The 16,638-nt window shown below is 42.2% G+C and overlaps 1 protein-coding gene across 3 annotated transcripts in view; it reads left to right on the plus strand.

The window, feature by feature from the left end:
• The window catches only part of PTPRT (protein tyrosine phosphatase receptor type T), a 1,117,000-nt gene that overhangs the window by 868,617 nt on the left and 231,745 nt on the right, over positions 1-16,638 (plus strand). For all 3 annotated transcript variants that reach the window (XM_070051826.2, XM_051846098.3, XM_051846094.3), the window contains exon 12: positions 12,537-12,810. In XM_070051826.2, the coding sequence (XP_069907927.2) occupies positions 12,537-12,810 (274 nt within the window). The remainder of the gene's footprint in view (positions 1-12,536; positions 12,811-16,638) is intronic.

A 16,638-nucleotide genomic window follows, 5' to 3' on the forward strand; every position in this document is an offset into this window, starting at 1 on the left:
AAAAAAAAAAAAAAAAAAAAAAAAAAAAAAAAAAAAAAAAAAAAAAACCAGAGTAGCCAGGACTCAAGTTGACACTCCAATATGGGATACCAGCCTCCCACGCAGCAGCTTAATCCATCACACTACAGTACCCACCCCAAGGATGGTAGTTTTTATATTTATCTTTTTAAGGCAATGTCAGACTGTTCTTTGGTGAAATGTCTAGTCAAATATTTTTCTGTTTCTAAATTGAGCTTCTATCAGTGAACTGTGGTAGACCATTATGCATGTTGGATGTAAGGCTTATCATAGATGTAATTTGGAAATATTGTCAGTCCATTACTTATATTTGAATTTGCTTAATATTTTTGAAGCACAATTTTAAAAAACCTACCTATATCACATTATCTTTTCTTCCTATCAATGGATCATGAATTTGGTGTTTTATCTATACACTTTTTTCCTAATTCATGGTCATTAAGATTTTCCCCTAGAATTATTTTAGTTTTAGTTTTAGCTCTTGCTTTTAGAACTAGGACCCATTTTCTGTTCATTTATATATATAGTGTGAATTTAGATTTAGATTTTGCATCTGGACATTTGATTGACTTGGAAAAGACTGTCCTATTACTATTTAACTGTCTTAAATCATAAATGTAGTAGTTTATTTGGCAATTCTCAGCTCTCTTTCATCAATCTATATGTCTATCCTTCTACCAGTACTACACTGTATTGGTTTTATAATTTATGAAGTCAGAAACTATATGTTGTGGTGTTCCTAATTTTTAAAAAGTATTCTATTTTGTGTCCTTGCATTCCATACACATTTGGGTTACTTTGGTAGTTTTTGCAAAGTATTCTGAGATTCTGGTAAGGATCGCACTGAATCTACAGATCGATTTGGAGAGAATTACTCTCTTAACGATATTGATTATTCCAATCCATGAACATGGAATGCCTTTCCATTTACTACCTCTCCTTCATATTATTTCAGCAACAACATTTATTTTTTAATATACAGGTGTTTCATTTTTGTTAAATTTATTCTTATTTTTAATGATATAGACATTATTGTATAATTTCATTTTCTTGGCTAGTGATAAAATACAATGATTTTTTTTGTATTTTTCTGGTGTCTTGTGACTTTATTGAAATCATTTGTTCTAGGTGGGGTGTGTGTGTGCGTGTGTGGAAAATCCTTAAAATTGTCTATGTACAGGATTGTGTCATCTGTGAATAAAAAGTTTTTATTTCTTCCTTTCCAACTGTTTGCTATTATTAAATTAATTCATTAACTAGTTCACCTTGTTTCACTGGTTAAAATCCTCTGTACAATGTTGATCAGACACATTTTTTGGAATCCTGATTTAAGAGGGAAAGGATTCACTCTTACCATTGAGTATAATGTTGGTTCTATGTGCTTTGTAGGTGGCGTTTATCTGATTTAGAAAGTTCCTTTCTAACTCTACTTTGTTTTCTATAGTACTTTTTAATCATAAATATGTATTGCATTTTATCCATGTGTTTTCTACAGCCATTGAAATGATTTTGTAGTTTTTATTCTTTAGTAATACATTACAATAATGATCATTGGATTTTTAAAAGATTTATTTATTTGAAAGGCAGGGAGTTATAGAGAGGCAGAGGCAGAGAGAGAGAGGTCTTGCATCTGCTGGTTCACTCCCTAAATGGCCACAATGGCTGGAGTTGAGCCCATCTGAAGCCAGGAGCCAGGAACTTCTTCCAAGTATCCCACAGGGGTGCAGGGACTCAAGGAATGGGCTCATCATCTTCTGCTTTCCCAGGCCATAGCAGAGAGCTAGATTGGAAGTGCAATAGCCGAGACTCAAACTGGTGCCCATATAGGATGCTGGCACTGCAAGTGGTGGCTTTACCTGCTTTGCCACAGTGCTGGACCAGGTTATTTGATATTAAACCAACCTGTATCTCTGGGGTACATCTCAGTAATGATGTATAATATAAATTACTAGATTAAGTGTTCTAATATTTGGTTATATCTTTAGTCTGTAAGCACACTTCAAAAAGTTCATGGAAACTGGAATCAAAGGTACATTTGTTTTGGTGAAAACAATGTGAAATCCATGTATACATGGGATTTTCAAAAAGTCATGGAAAATGATTTATAGATTTCAAATATTTTCTTACACCAAAAGAAACATAACTTGTTTTTTTTTTTGACAGAGTGGACAGTGAGAGAGAGAGACAGAGATAAAGGTCTTCCTTTTGCCGTTGGTTCACCCTCCAATGGCCGCCATGGCCGACGCACTGCGGCCGGCACACCGCGCTGATCCGATGGCAGGAGCCAGGTGCTTCTCCTGGTCTCCCATGGGGTGCAGGGCCCGAGCACTTGGGCCATCCCCCACTGTACTCCCTGGCCACAGCAGAGAGCTGGCCTGGAAGAGGGGCAACCGGGACAGAATCCGGCGCCCCGACCGGGACTAGAACCTGGTGTGCTGGCGCCGCAAGGCGGAGGATTAGCCTAGTGAGCCGCGACGCTGGCCTAAGAAACATAACTTCTAATTCCTTTTTCATAAACTTTTTGAATTACCCTCAAATTTTTTAATAATAATGTTTTTCTTTTTCTTTTATTGCTATGTATTCCTTTGGTTTGATAATTGCGCTTTACAGAATGAGTTGTAATACATTCAATCCTCTCTGCTGTTTTGCAAATAAGAATAAAGCTCTTCTTTAAATATTTAATAATGGTTAGCAGTGAACCCATAGGCGTTGGACTTTCTTGTGGCATGGATTTTAATTACCAAATCAACTATTCTGCTGGTTATAGGACTGTTGAACATTTCTATTTTTCATGAGTCAGTTTTGGTAAATTATCTATTTCATTGATACTGTTAGGATTTCGGCATAGAATTTCTCATAGGATCACCTTGTGTTTTAATTTCTATATTGTCAAAAATTATGTCCCTTCTTTTGTTTCTGTTTCTAATTTATATTTCTCCTTTGCTCTTGATCACTATATATTTTTTTTTAATTTTTAGAAAACAATTTTGGCTGGCGCCGCAGCTCAATAGGCTAATCCTCTGCCTGTGGCCCGGCACACCGGGTTCTAGTCCCGGTCGGGGCGCCGGATTCTGTCCCAGTTGCTCCTCTTCCAGTCCAGCTCTCTGCTGTGGCCCAGGAGTGCAGTGGAGGATGGCCCAAGTGCTTGGGCCCTGCACTCCATGGGAGACCAGGATAAGTGCCTGGCTCCTGGCTTCAGATCAGCGCGGTGCGGCCTGCCACAGCACGCCAGCCACAGCAGCCATTGTGGTGTAAACCAATGGCAAAGGAAGACCTTTATCTCTGTCTCTCTCTCTCACTGTCCACTCTGCCTGTCAAAAAATTTTTTTTTGACATATAAAAATTGTCACACTTATGAAGTTTATGTGATGTTTCAATGTGTGTATATATTCTGCAGTGTCTAAGGGTAATTATTTTTTTCTTTTGTAGCATTTAGCATTTCTTTGTAGTTAAAACATCCAAAACTCTCTCTTCTTTGGTCTTTTAATTTGTGTGATCTTCATAGAAAGCCAACTGTTATTTCATTAGAAATTTTGCTTATATTTATGGCTTCTAGTTCACTGATTTCTACTCTGATCTTGCTCGTATCTTCATTATGTTCTTTCCACTGTTTGGGGTTTAGTCTATGCTTTTCTATTGTCTTGAGGTAACAAGTTAGATTTTTTGACTGGACATATTTGTTCTTTTCTGATACAGGTTTTTAGAGCTATAAATTTTCCTCCAGCCACCCTAAAGTGGTTGATGTTGACAATTTTGTGCATTCCACATTTGACAAAGATCCACATTGGAAGTTTTAGCTAAGATGAAATGGAGGTATATAAATGTTATTTTAGGCTGATTTCTCCCAAAAGTAGACCTGTGGGCCTAGGATTTGCACGCAAGTGACTTATGAGGAAGGTATCCCCCGTAGAACCTTTAAGTAAGGTAAACATACCAAGCAAAAGTGTGGTTCTGTGCCAAACTCTGGAAAATGAATTTCTGGTTGAGCCTGTATGCTTTGAGGCAATGGAACACAATTTATCCACTTTTGTCCAACATAGTCACTGGCAGTGTTAGTCCAATGCTAGATATGGGTATGAGTTTTGTTTATCAATCAAAGTTCCCAGTAGTTTTAGGACAGCCCTCTGAAAAATCAGTAAGACACACTCAGAGGATAGATCTAATATGACCAGAAAGAGGGCTTGAAAAGAACAGTAGCTGTGTCCTGCTGCAAGATTAAGTCACTTGCTCAAGGTCATTAGAGCTAGGTATAAGCAGATCTTGGACTAGACCTATATAATAATACTGTGTTCTAATCAGCATTGTTGGGGCCAGCATTGTGGTATAGCAGGTTCAGCTTGCAATGCTGGCATCTCATATCGAGTGCTAGTTTGAGTCCCAGCTGCTCTGTTTCCGAACCAGCTCCATGCCAACATGCTGGGAAAGCAGAAGATGATGGCTAAGTACTTGGGGCCCCTACCACCCATGTGGGAGACCCAGGTGAGTTCTGGGCTCCTGGCTTCGGCTGTAGCTGTTTAGGGATTGGGGGAGTGAACCATTGTAAGGAATCGCCTGCTCGCGTCCCCTCTCTCTCTCTCTCTCTCCCTTTCAAATATGTTTTTTTTTTTTTTAGAATTGTTTATTTTATTTGAAAGTCAGAGTTATAGAGAGAGAGAAGGAGAGGCAGAGAGAGAGAGAGAGAGGTCTTCCATTTGCTGGTTCACTCCCCAATTGGCCGCAACAGCCAAAGCTATACCTATCCAGAGCTAGGAGCTTCTTCCAGGTCTCCCACGTGGGTGCAAGGACTCAAGGACTTAAGCCATCTTCTTCTTTCCCAGGCCATAGCAGAGAGCTGGATCAGAAGTGGAACAGCCGGGACTCAAACCAGCCCCCATGTGTGATGCTGGCCCTGCAGGCAGCAGCTTTACCAGCTATGCCACAGTACTGGCCCCTGAAATATGTTTTTAAAAGCTTCATTACGACCGGCGCCACAGCTCACTAGGCTAATCCTCCGCCTGTGGCCTGGCACACCGGGTTCTAGTCCCGGTCAGGGCGCCAGATTCTGTCCCAGTTGCCCCTCTTCCAGGCCAGCTCTCTGCTGTGGCCCGGGAGTGCAGTGGAGGATGGCCCAAGTGCTTGGGCCCTGCACCCCATGGGAGACCAGGATAAGTACCTGGCTCCTGCCATCGGATCAGCGCGGTGCGCCGGCCGTGGCGGCCATTGGAGGGTGAACCAACGGCAAAAGGAAGACCTTTCTCTCTGTCTCTCTCTCTCTCACTGTCCACTCTGCCTGTAAAAAAAAAAAAAAAAAAAAAAAAAAAAAGCTTCATTAAAAATCTCCTGAAGATGTGTTGCAGAATTCTCCGTTTTATAAAACAAATTTTTCTTACTGTTAACTAACCTTATTTAGGTGGCTAGAGTCATTCCATCCTTTTTATAAATCAATTGAAATTCCATTTGTTATTGTGTAGCCCTTTCTCCATTGCCCTTGTCAGCACAGGGCACTGGAACCATCTAGATAAATGTAGAGGCAAAACAGCTTCCTATTGCCTTGGGAAATTGCATTATACTTGTGAAGTACAGAGATCACACGAGAGAGACCCTCTGTGGGCCGTGCATTTACCCACGTTCCTGCAGATGCTGGTCTCCGTGTTCCTGTAGATGACTGTGTCACAAGGAGAGCTGTTAGTGAACCGCGTAATCCGCACTGGGCTTGAGAGGAGCTTTCAGCTCTATTCAGCAGTGCCGATATTAAGGGGTTGTTTTTAGCTAACGAGTTTGCTTAAATCATCAGATTATCTGGAATAGCTGAAGATATTTGATATTCACAGTGTTTGTATATAATATTAAAATCATGTATTTAGTTACCCTGCTCCATGGGGCATATATTCCAAGACTCCCAGTGGATGCTCAAAGCCACGGATAGTACTGAACTCTATGTATGGCAAAGTTTATATGTATACACACACACACATATATATACACACACACATATATAGATAATATATATTTAGAGTATATATATATAGAGAGAAGCAGCAATAACTACTAATAAAGTATAATAATTATGATATGCTATAAGATAAGTTATGAGAGTGACGTCTCTGTCTCTCAGTATCTTTACTTTCACCACATCACTTAAAGGAAATGCAGGCACCATGATACAATGAGAGATAATCTGATAGGTGGCTGCTCAGTGACTCACACCTGAAGAGTGCACACAGTGCAAATACACTGGAGCAAGAGATGATTCACACCCTGGAGAGAAGGAGCAAGCTTTTAACAGCTCAGAATGATGCACAATTTAAAATGGATTAAATTTTTGTTTTTAAGTTTTCCATTTTATGTTTTTTAGCCTGTGTTTTACCACAGTTGACTGAAACTGCAGAAAGCAAAACTACAGATCAGAGGGAACTACTGTGTGTGCAAGCTAACCAAGCTGGCTACAAAACGAATCCCTATAAAAGAAAAGCTTTCCCCCATTGATTTTCAATATTAAATCAGAGGTGTTCTTGTGGAAGAAAAGAATGCTAAGAGATTCGCCAGTGTTTCATTGATGATCGCATTACCCTTATTTTGTCAAATGGAAGTAATAGCGCCTGCCTCTTGGAGCTGTGACAGTCAAATGAAATCCTAGAAGAATGAGTGTTTGCACCATACCTGGCAGACAGTAAGCACTCAGTTAGCCTTTTGGGGTGGGGGAAGCCGTCATTTCAGTCCACAGCAGTGGGAGCTATTACAAAAGTAGGGACAAAGAGCTATGGGAACAGAAGAAAGCAAGACTGGCTTTGGTTTGCAAGTCAAGAGAGGGAGGCCTGTCTGAAAGGGTTAGGTTTGATCTGGGTTTGGACTGGATGAGGAGTTCTCAGGCCACAGAGGGGGAAAGGTGTTTGGGGCAGATGGAAGAGCCCACAGAAAGGCATTGAAGCATGTGGTGAGGATTGGCAGGAATGTGCACTTCAGATTCATTTTATAAATTGTTGTAAACACATTTCTTTAATACTGCGTGAACAAATTTTGTTTTTTTGTACTGTATTAGAAGCAATGAACTAGACAGCAAGATTTCAGACCTCATGAAGTTCATGGTCTGTTTTTACTTGTGCAGTAAGTTAGTAAACAAATAATCAGACATGACATGTTCCAATTTTGATAAAAGCTACGGAAGAAGTAAATTAGGACATGTTATATACAATAAATCAAGAATACTGGTAATTATGAATTAATGCTTTGTTGAACTTGAAATGACCCAAGTCATTTTTTCAAGAGTATGAGAGTGCTGAAGGTTATGATCCTATTTGTTATAAAGGCACAAATATTAGAATAAATAAATATAAGGGCAAAGGAATGCACACCAGAATAACCTAGGATTGTGGCTTCATAGAAATATATTAGAATCATCTATGGAACTTTTTATGAAAGTATTGATGCTGAAGTCTCCTCCCTGAAGATTCTTATTCAGTTAATCTCGATGAGGCTAAGGAATTAGCATTTTTAGGGTGCCTGACTGGCTTTAATGTCAGCCATAGTGGGGGACAATTTACAGCAACTGTTGAGCAACTCTGTTAAGAGTCTGGGAAGATTGTCCTGAGCCCTCACTTCAGTAGTCAGTGATGGAGAAGACTCGATTGACCAGAGAGTAGCATGTCCCTCAGCTGTATAGAGTTAGAAATAACAGTAGAAACATAAATTTTTGCTAAAATACTTCTCTGACCTTAAGCAATGGCCATGTAGTCATTGTTCCTAAAGGCCCTGTAGGGGGCACTGTTTGTACTCACCCATCTCATGTCATGCCCCCTTTCCTGCAGTGTGCCCACCCCCAGCTTCTGTATGTGATGATGCAAATGGTTCTCAAGTGACACCTGCTCTCTCCAGGTTGCCATTCAGCTGCCAGAGCCCCTGCATCTGACCTGCAAACAGAGTTGGGAGTGCCTGAGAGTTTGTGTTTCTGTGGGCAGCCCATAACCAGGAACTGATTGGTGTTGAAGGTTCAGATGCCCTTGACTTGAGATGAGACAGACTCCTGGGACCAGTTCATGTTCTCAAGCTCTCTGTGGAATCAGGCTGACTGGGACTTTGCTTCGTATCACACTTCCTCCCCTTTTCTCTCCTGCTCCCCCGCTCTTTACTGGTTGCTCCTAGGATCACTTCCTCAGTTTGTCATTTGCACTGAAACCTTGGCCCAGGGTCTGATTCTGAAGTTATCTGAACTAAGACATGCCTCTTCCTGGGAGAACATGCACTGAAGTGCATACCTTCCTGGAGTTGGGCAGTCCTCATTGTGAGCTAACACATATTCTCCATCAGTCTCCAAACTTACATTCTGAGTAGATACCACCCTTGGCTAGAAATGTCTTCCTGAGGTATAGGAAGAGAGATGCAGGCATTGTTAATGACGAAAGGATGGCTCTAGTGGGATCTGATGAGAGAAGCACAAATAACCACTGCAAACCTTAGCTAAGGACCAGCAGGAGCAAGGTGGCCAAGCAGCAGGGCTTTCCAGAGCTTGTGGCTGAATCCTGCAGGTTTTATTCTTAAATGTGTCTGAAGCAACTGTCCTTTGGGGGGTTGGGGACCTGGGATCTGGAATATTCTTGCTCCAGATGGCAGGAAACACCTGCACTGAAAGGACAAACTCCTTGACTTTGCAGTAGGTGCCTTATTGTGAGTGGGCTCCAGAGCCCTGCAAGAGGTGAGGGTGAGTTATGCAAAGGGAGTGGTCCTAGATGTCCATCTCCTTGCTGGGGAGATAGACAGGGTGTCAAGGAAAGGGAAACTATGTAAGCAAATGCTTTCCATTGCGGAGTTTTTTAAGTTAACTCTTCTCTCCTGCTGTCAGGGTTTCCCTACTGAAGGTGTCTCTTCACTTTCCAAATGAACCTAAATAACGTGCTGCAGCTACTTCTTTTGAGCTGGAGATCTGACATTTGGGGAGCTGTTCTCATTTAGGTACAGTTTCATCACTATCAGCAAACTGAAAATAGCATGCTCTCCAATAACTGTATACTCTAGAGACTGTCGAGAATAAAGTTACTATCAGAAAGAAAAGAAACACCCAGTTTAGTGTTTCTTTGCCCCACCCCTTCCTAAAGTGCTTCTATCAGGGAAAGGAAGGTTGTACAACTTAAAAGTGCTGTTCTACCCTCCACCTCCTGGTCTGTGAAAGAGGCTGGATCCTCTGGCAAACTCATTTATCTGACAAGACGGTGTACACGGCTCTGGCTGCAATTGCATATTCTTCTCTGAATGAAAGCTGCAGGTACAATGGGACCGAGGAATTTTCTGGGGGATGTTTGGGCATAATAACCCAAGTCATGTATGAACCATATGTTGACTGCACAGTTTAATCCAAAAAATATCCTTTGCTGTTTTTTTTTGTGGCTTTACATGAGGATGGGTGAGATAGAGGCCGTCAGCCACCAAATCAAACAAGCACAGATGGCCCTGAATACGTTTTGCTGATTTTCAAGGAAAGGAGGAGGATAGGAGATAAAGGATACTGAACTCTGACCGAAATGTCCAGGCCTCTACTTTCGCTGCAGTTTGACCTTCATGGGTCACTTGCTTTCTCAGGCTTAGCACCCTCACCTGCAATCTGAGTGTGGTTGAATTGACAAGTGGATTTTCAATAATTGAATTGGCAGGGTTACAGGCCAATGCTTATACAGATCTATGAGACTTGGTAGCATTCAAGTGGTCACAGCCCAGCGAAGGCCAGTTTTCTTGGCCATCCACAACTGCACAATTTCATGCCAATGATGAGTTGTGCATGAGGCCAGACTTATGGTTCTTCTTGATCCATCCCATCATAGAGAGCAGAGACCATTGAAACTGATGCTGTACACACTCAGTTGCAGCAGGCACTGTTTGAGAGGTTGGCTGAATAATAAAACTCACGTATTACTCACATGCCCTCTGGACTTCCAGCTTCTCAGAAGATGTGAACATGAGCACCAGGCATGCTCACTGAGCTGTTGCTCCCCTCCACCTAGATATCACAGTCATCCAAAGGCATCATATACTCACAACCCTGACCCTTTCACATTTCCTGACTGGCCTTCCTCCTGCTCAAGGAAATCCAGGGATGGCTTTCCCTATTGAGAGTGTCATGTTTCCTTGGGAACAGTCCCTCTGTAACCATTTCTCCTTAATGAAACAGTTCTGTGCCTCTGTCTTCACCCATGTTGCGCTTCTTAACCGAGCATCTTTTGCTGAGTGACCTGATCAAAGTGTGGTAGCCTGCCCCACCCTTTGTTCATAAATCATGCACTTGTTATATTATCTTTGAAAGGTTTGTTTGGAGCCTCTGCTGCTACCGTCTCATCAATTCACAGAAGTCTCCTTTGGGGCACTCTTTGGGCAATGGGTGCTTTGTCTTCCAATCAAAGCCAAGAGATTTGTGTAATGAACATCTTGTAGGGAGCCTTCTAGAGGACCTGTGGTACAGTAGGCTAAGCTGCCATGTGCAATGCCAGCATCCCAAATCAGAGTGCTAGTCAGAGTCCTGGCCTCTCCACTTCTAATCCTGGCAATGCACCTGGGAGGTCAGTGAAGGATGGCCCAAGTAGTTGGCCTCTGTCACCCTAGATAGAGACCAAGAGAGATGGGAGACCTATATAGAGCTCCAAATTGTGGCTTTGGCCTGGATCAGCCCCAGCCATTAGGACCATTTTGGGGGGGGGTGAACCAGTGAACCAGCAGATACAAGATTTTCCCTCTCTCTCTCTTCCCCTCACTCCCTCTCCCCCACCCCGATAAATTAATAAATTTTTTAAAAATATATGTTCTAAAAAGAGAATATTTATTCAAGAGAAGTAAAAACCATAGGCACTCAAGAGATGCAAAAATGTTATCTATTTTCAAAGGTTTTTAGCAAACTTTGACAAAGGAAACCTATACCTTTTTAACAGTTGATATTTAATAAAGGTTTAATCGTCATCTCTATTCACAGTCTAGTACCTTCTCATATCCTTCCAAGTTGAAAATAACAACACGATATCACCAGAGAGGAATGCAGTAGAATCACTGTTTATCTTGATTAGAGTTTCTGCATCTAGTCATGTTTGCTTTCATGCTTGTTTTCAGTTCTAATTCAATCTAATTTGATTCATTTGAACAAGCTTTCATTGATCACTTTCTGGGTGTCAGGCATCCAGCTGGGCAGTGTGAGTGTGGGGAGAGTGATTCGGAGACAAATAAGCCACAACTCCCACGTTCTAAAAGGTCACAGTCTAGCCAGCAAGACAGTAGTCCCATATCATGTTATTACAAAACCAAACAGATAGTGATTAGTGAGCTGTAGGGGAACTAATGAGGGAGATAACTCATCCGGACTAGGCAAGCCTGGACAGGTTGCATAAAGGAGGTGAAAGATAGGCTCAGCCTTTAGGGAAAAGCATCCTCAGGCAGAGGTGGGTAGAGAGGGAGAGCACTGCAGCCAGAGGAAGCAGGAATGGGATGGCATGGCGTGAGACCCGAATAGCATGCAGTCTGCAGAAGCTGGAGTGAGAAAGGTCTCACAAGAAGACCTTCTGAAAGGAAGTGTAGAAGCTAGCCACAAGGAGTTTCTAATGCGAGGGTGTAGAGTTTGGGTTGTATAATTCAGATGATGGAGAGCCTAAGAAAATGCTTAAAGAGGGTCAATGCTCTATGATTAAAAAGATCAGTGGATGGACTGATTAACTGATTGAATAAATTAGACTCAGAGAGGCCAGGTGGGTTCAGGTAAGAGGTGGGAAGTTTCCAATCTATACATTATAATGGAAGGATATCGAGGAGGAGGAGGGCAGGTAGAAGAGCCTCACTGAGGCCGGTGCCGCGGCTCACTAGGCTAATCCTCCACCTTGCGGCGCCGGCACACCGGGTTCTAGTCCCAGTCGGGGCGCCAGATTCTGTCCCGGTTGCCCCTCTTCCAGGCCAGCTCTCTGCTGTGACCCGGGAGTGCAGTGGAGGATGGCCCAAGTACTTGGGCCCTGCACCCCATGGGAGACCAGGATAAGTGCCTGGCTCCTGCCATCGGATCAGTGCGCCGGCCGCGGCAGCCATTGGAGGGTGAACCAACGGCATAAAGGAAGACCTTTCTCTCTGTCTGTCTCTCTCTCACTGTCCACTCTGCCTGTCAAAAAAAACAAAAACAAAAACAAAAACAAAAAAAAACCACCTCACTGAAGTTGACCCAACAGGGCCTGTTGACTAGAGGAGGAAAGTTAGGAACCAAGGGCAAGCTCAAGACTTAGAATCTGGCCACTTTCTTATATCTTCACGAAAAGAAGAAATGGAGGATGAGGAGCAAGCGGGTTTTCAGAGCTTAGGGCTGGAGTGAGTTTTTGGCTAAGTCCAGCATGAACGGGCTTCGCGGCACCCAAACAGAAACAGGTTTCTTCAAACTAGTGTATCTGAGAATCTGAAACTCAGAAGGGAGATTTATCTGTGGACGGAAGTGAGGATGATGTGTCCATACAGGGGAAGTTGTTCGGACACTATGGGAACTTAGGGGCTCATCCTGCCAGAACTGCTCACTCACCTCTTGTTTTCCTGTCCAGTGTTTATCAACTGGTTGTCAAGGAGGAGCGACTTCAGAAGTCACGGAGAGCAGCTGACATCGTTGAGTGCTTTTCTGTCCCAGTGAGCTACAGGAATGCCTCCAGCCTTGATTCTCTGCACTACTTTGCTGCTGAATTGAAGCCTGCCAACTTGCCCGTCACTCAGCCATTTACAGTAGGTGACAACAAGACATATAATGGCTACTGGAACCCTCCTCTCTCCCCACTAAAAAGCTACAGCATCTACTTCCAGGCTCTCAGCAAAGCAAATGGAGTAAGTATAGCCCTGCCTTGCCAGTTTGTATCTTTCCTTTATCAAATTAGAACGTGGCATGGCTTTAGAGCAGAGGTGGACAAACTCAGGCCTCTGGGCCACGTCCAACCCCATGCCTTTTTAAATGAATTTTTAAAAATAGGGCTGTGCCTGTGAATTTACATTTTATATTTACATAACTGATGTATAAAATTGGAGTCGAGCAATTACAACAAAGACCGTGTAAGCCTAAAGCCCTAAAATATTTGCTGTATGGACATTTACAGAAAAAGTTTGAGACTTTGTTAGAGTATGGAGAAAGTACTTCACTTGAGCAAATCACATGGCCTGTCCGAGTCTTAATTTTTTCTTTTGTAGTAATGATACTATCAATTTGCTACCTATGAATTCACTAAACATCTTTTAGTTGATTAGTAAACATTACCTCCCTTCATCATTATCACTGATCACATTCAAAAATAGTTTTTTTTTCCCAAAAAGCAAAGTAAATATTTGTCAATCATGAAAAGCTCATCCAGCACCTCCCTGCCTTCTACTCCACACCCCCCCCCAGAATACAATGCTTCAATCCGTATTACAGTATCACAGTTAATTGTTGATAGTGCTTATTCTTGAATACCCACAGTGACAGAGAACTTGGTTTGTTGATCTTTGGGTAGGCATGGTAGGAGTTGTGGCTCTAAGGAAGATTTTTAACGTACTTACTGAAATATCTCTTTTATGGTAGCTTCTACACATTGCTGTTGATCTACACTCTCAAGGGCCTATGAAACCCTCAGCTGGTGTTCTTTCGGTTACATATGATCTCTTCTGCCACCTACCTCCTGGTACAAACACACCCATCTGGTGTTCTTTTCTGCAAGCTGAATACCGTCAGCTCCTCTCATCACACAAGTTTGTATTTTCCGTTCAGGATGCTTTTGTGGACACACTCCACAAGTGCTGTATTTCATTCAGTATATATCAGTAGGCATCTAATGAGCACTGACATATCCCAGGCCCTGTGGTTTTTATTAGGTTATGCAGTTTATTCCTTTTAAGAGCTTATAGAAATGAAAGGGAGCCTATGCCATGTTGTGCAGTGTATATGGAGAACTGAGATACTTGCTGGAGAAGGAAAGGCTGAGAAAAAAAAAAAAAGACTTGATGAAGTGTGGTAGAGGCAGCCTGTTCTGGCTCTGGGTGGCCAAGAGAGAGTTTAGTTTGTTGGTAGCAGTCATTGCCTTTTGAGAAACCTGGATTGAGGAACTAATTAACATTTAGAATGTCCACATACCCATTTAAATTCCACTTTGATATTTCAGTTCTGCATTTATTACTGGTTCAAGCAACACTCCTCACAGCAAGTATAAAAGTACAAAGAGAAGCCGCCAGACTGCCTTCCACCTGTCCATCTGCTCTTCCCTCTGCACGAAACACTCTGGTGTACAGAGCAGGAAGACACAAAGATCGGCAGAAGCATGTGGGGGCCCTTCTTGTTCTCAGTCCTCTGCATCCCACACTGGCCAGTATACTAGTTCAGCCCAACTCTCTGATCAGCTGTGCCTTTCCCCATTCTTGGCATGTATCACAAGATGTGGTTGAGTTCCCATACTAGAAGAATTGATTGCACTCAGTTAACCCTATACAACATTCTTAACTGAGAAAATCACAGCACCTAGCAGTAGACAAGTCTGTAGGCGCCAGCAAATTTATGCTAGAAGGAGTTTCCCCAGCTCAAGCATGACTGGCCCAGAGCAAAATGGTAGGTAAGGCAGAAATCCATTGGAGGTTTCTCTGTCCAAACATCACATCATAGACAGAGACTTCCCCTTCAAGACATGGGCCTTTGTCATTGAAAAAAAAAAAAAAAACTCAGACCCCATGAAGCTGCCTTGTCTTGAAAGTAGTTTCTGCTACTCTTTCCAGGATGAACAAGCTCATTTCATTTCTTACGCCTTCTTTCCTATACCATGCACACTCTCCGTTTGGAACTAAGATTCCCTGTAATGCCACAGAAGCAAGAATAGAATTGAATGAGTGCTTATGCCAGGTATCTTGGAGGTGCAGTTGGCCTCACAGGAACAGAAAGAGGAAAACCAGTTGGAGTTGAGCATACACAGGATTGTGTTTTTCTGGCAAGGAAAAAACTTCATGTAGATTGAAGTTACTGACTTCAGCATTGAATTTTACTGAAAGGAGTTGGGTGAAAAGATCATAGGAAAAGCCATTCTCGGCCTAAAAAAATCTCTGTCTGGCCCCTCTCAGATTTCTCTGTTTCTTAAAAGGCAGTAGACAATGCAGTTAAGCCTGGAGGAGTTGAGGGAGAAACGGTTATAACCCACAAATTCCTTGTCAGCCACGTTGTCGCTGTTGTGCAGGTACATCAGAAAGACATTCTCAGTATCTGGGTTTGCTTGTTTCAGGGTGGTTGTGAGCCAGGTTAAATCATTCACCATCAGCCAGTGTAACTCTTCCGTATCTACCTGCAACTTTACTCAAGACAGAGTGAAAGAATTTTGGATCTAGATATCTTTATTCTATTGATGTTAAGGACGATTTGCCAGCTTTGCAGTGTGGCTTTGAATGCAGCCTTTATAATCATACTGCCCCTGTATAAAACCCTAGGAGCTGTGCAACTTTTAGATGTTGAAATAGTTAGAAATACTTGATTAGTTAAGGAAACAACTACTATGCATGTACTATATGTCAAAAAGGCATTTTCTTAAGTGCTAGCAGTAAAGCAGTAAGGCAAATGAGCCAAAATCTCCGTCTTCATTATGTTTACATTCTAGAAGAGGAGAGACCAAAAATAAATAACTGAAGTAGCATGTCAAATGATCATTAGTCATAGGAATGCAGATGTCACTCATTAATGTTAGTTCATTGCATGAAGATCAAGCCATGTCGTAACCTCTACATGGTATGTGAATGTGGACTATTTTAATCCAGCCTCTGAACACTGTAGAGAACTCGTGACGTGCATTTTAAGGCATGACACTCAGGATCCTGTAAGGCATTTTCACACAGTGTGAGCCGCTCACAGGCACATGTGCTGGAAATCTCACATTTACCCACTGAAGCTTTCTTAAACACAGCAAAGGTAGTTCCCTTTGTGGGAGCACTGTCCTTGGTACTGAATCCTCAGCACCTGTACTGGGGGGAAGCAGGCCATATCATGACCATTTGTTTGGACAAGGGTTGGATGAACTTGTTTTTTTAACTTTTATTTAATGAATATAAATTTCCAAAGTACAGCTTATGGATTACAATGGCTTCCCCCCCGCCATAACTTTCCTCCCACCCGCAACCCTCCCCTTTCCCTCTCCCTCCCCCCTTCCATTCACATCAAGATTCATTTTCAATTCTCTTTATATACAGAAGATCAGTTTAGCATATATTAAGTAAAGCTTTCAACAGTTTGCACCCACATAGAAACACAAAGTGAAAAATACTGTCTCAGTACTAGTTATAGCATTATATCACAATGTACAACACATTAAGGACAGAGATCCTACGTGAAGAGTAAGTGCACAGTGACTCCTGTTGTTGACTTAACAAATTGACACTCTTGTTTATGGCATCAGTAATCACCCTAGGCTCTTGTCATGAGTTGCCAAGGTAGTAGTCAAAGTGGAAGTTCTCTCCTCCCTTCAGAGAAAGGTACCTCGTTCTTTGATGACCTGTTCTTTCCACTGGGATCTCACTCCCAGAGATCTTTCATTTAGGTTTGTTTTTTGTTTGTTTGTTTGTTTGTTTTTTTGTCAGAGTGTTTTGGTTTTCCATGCCTGTAATACTCTCATGGGCTTTTCAGTCAGATCCGCATGCCTTAAGGGCTGATTATGAGGC

The sequence above is a fragment of the Oryctolagus cuniculus genome, chromosome 11 (assembly GCF_051225735.1).
Source record: "Oryctolagus cuniculus isolate XC-2025 breed Fujian yellow rabbit chromosome 11, ASM5122573v1, whole genome shotgun sequence".
Taxonomy (NCBI): Eukaryota; Metazoa; Chordata; class Mammalia; order Lagomorpha; family Leporidae; genus Oryctolagus; species Oryctolagus cuniculus.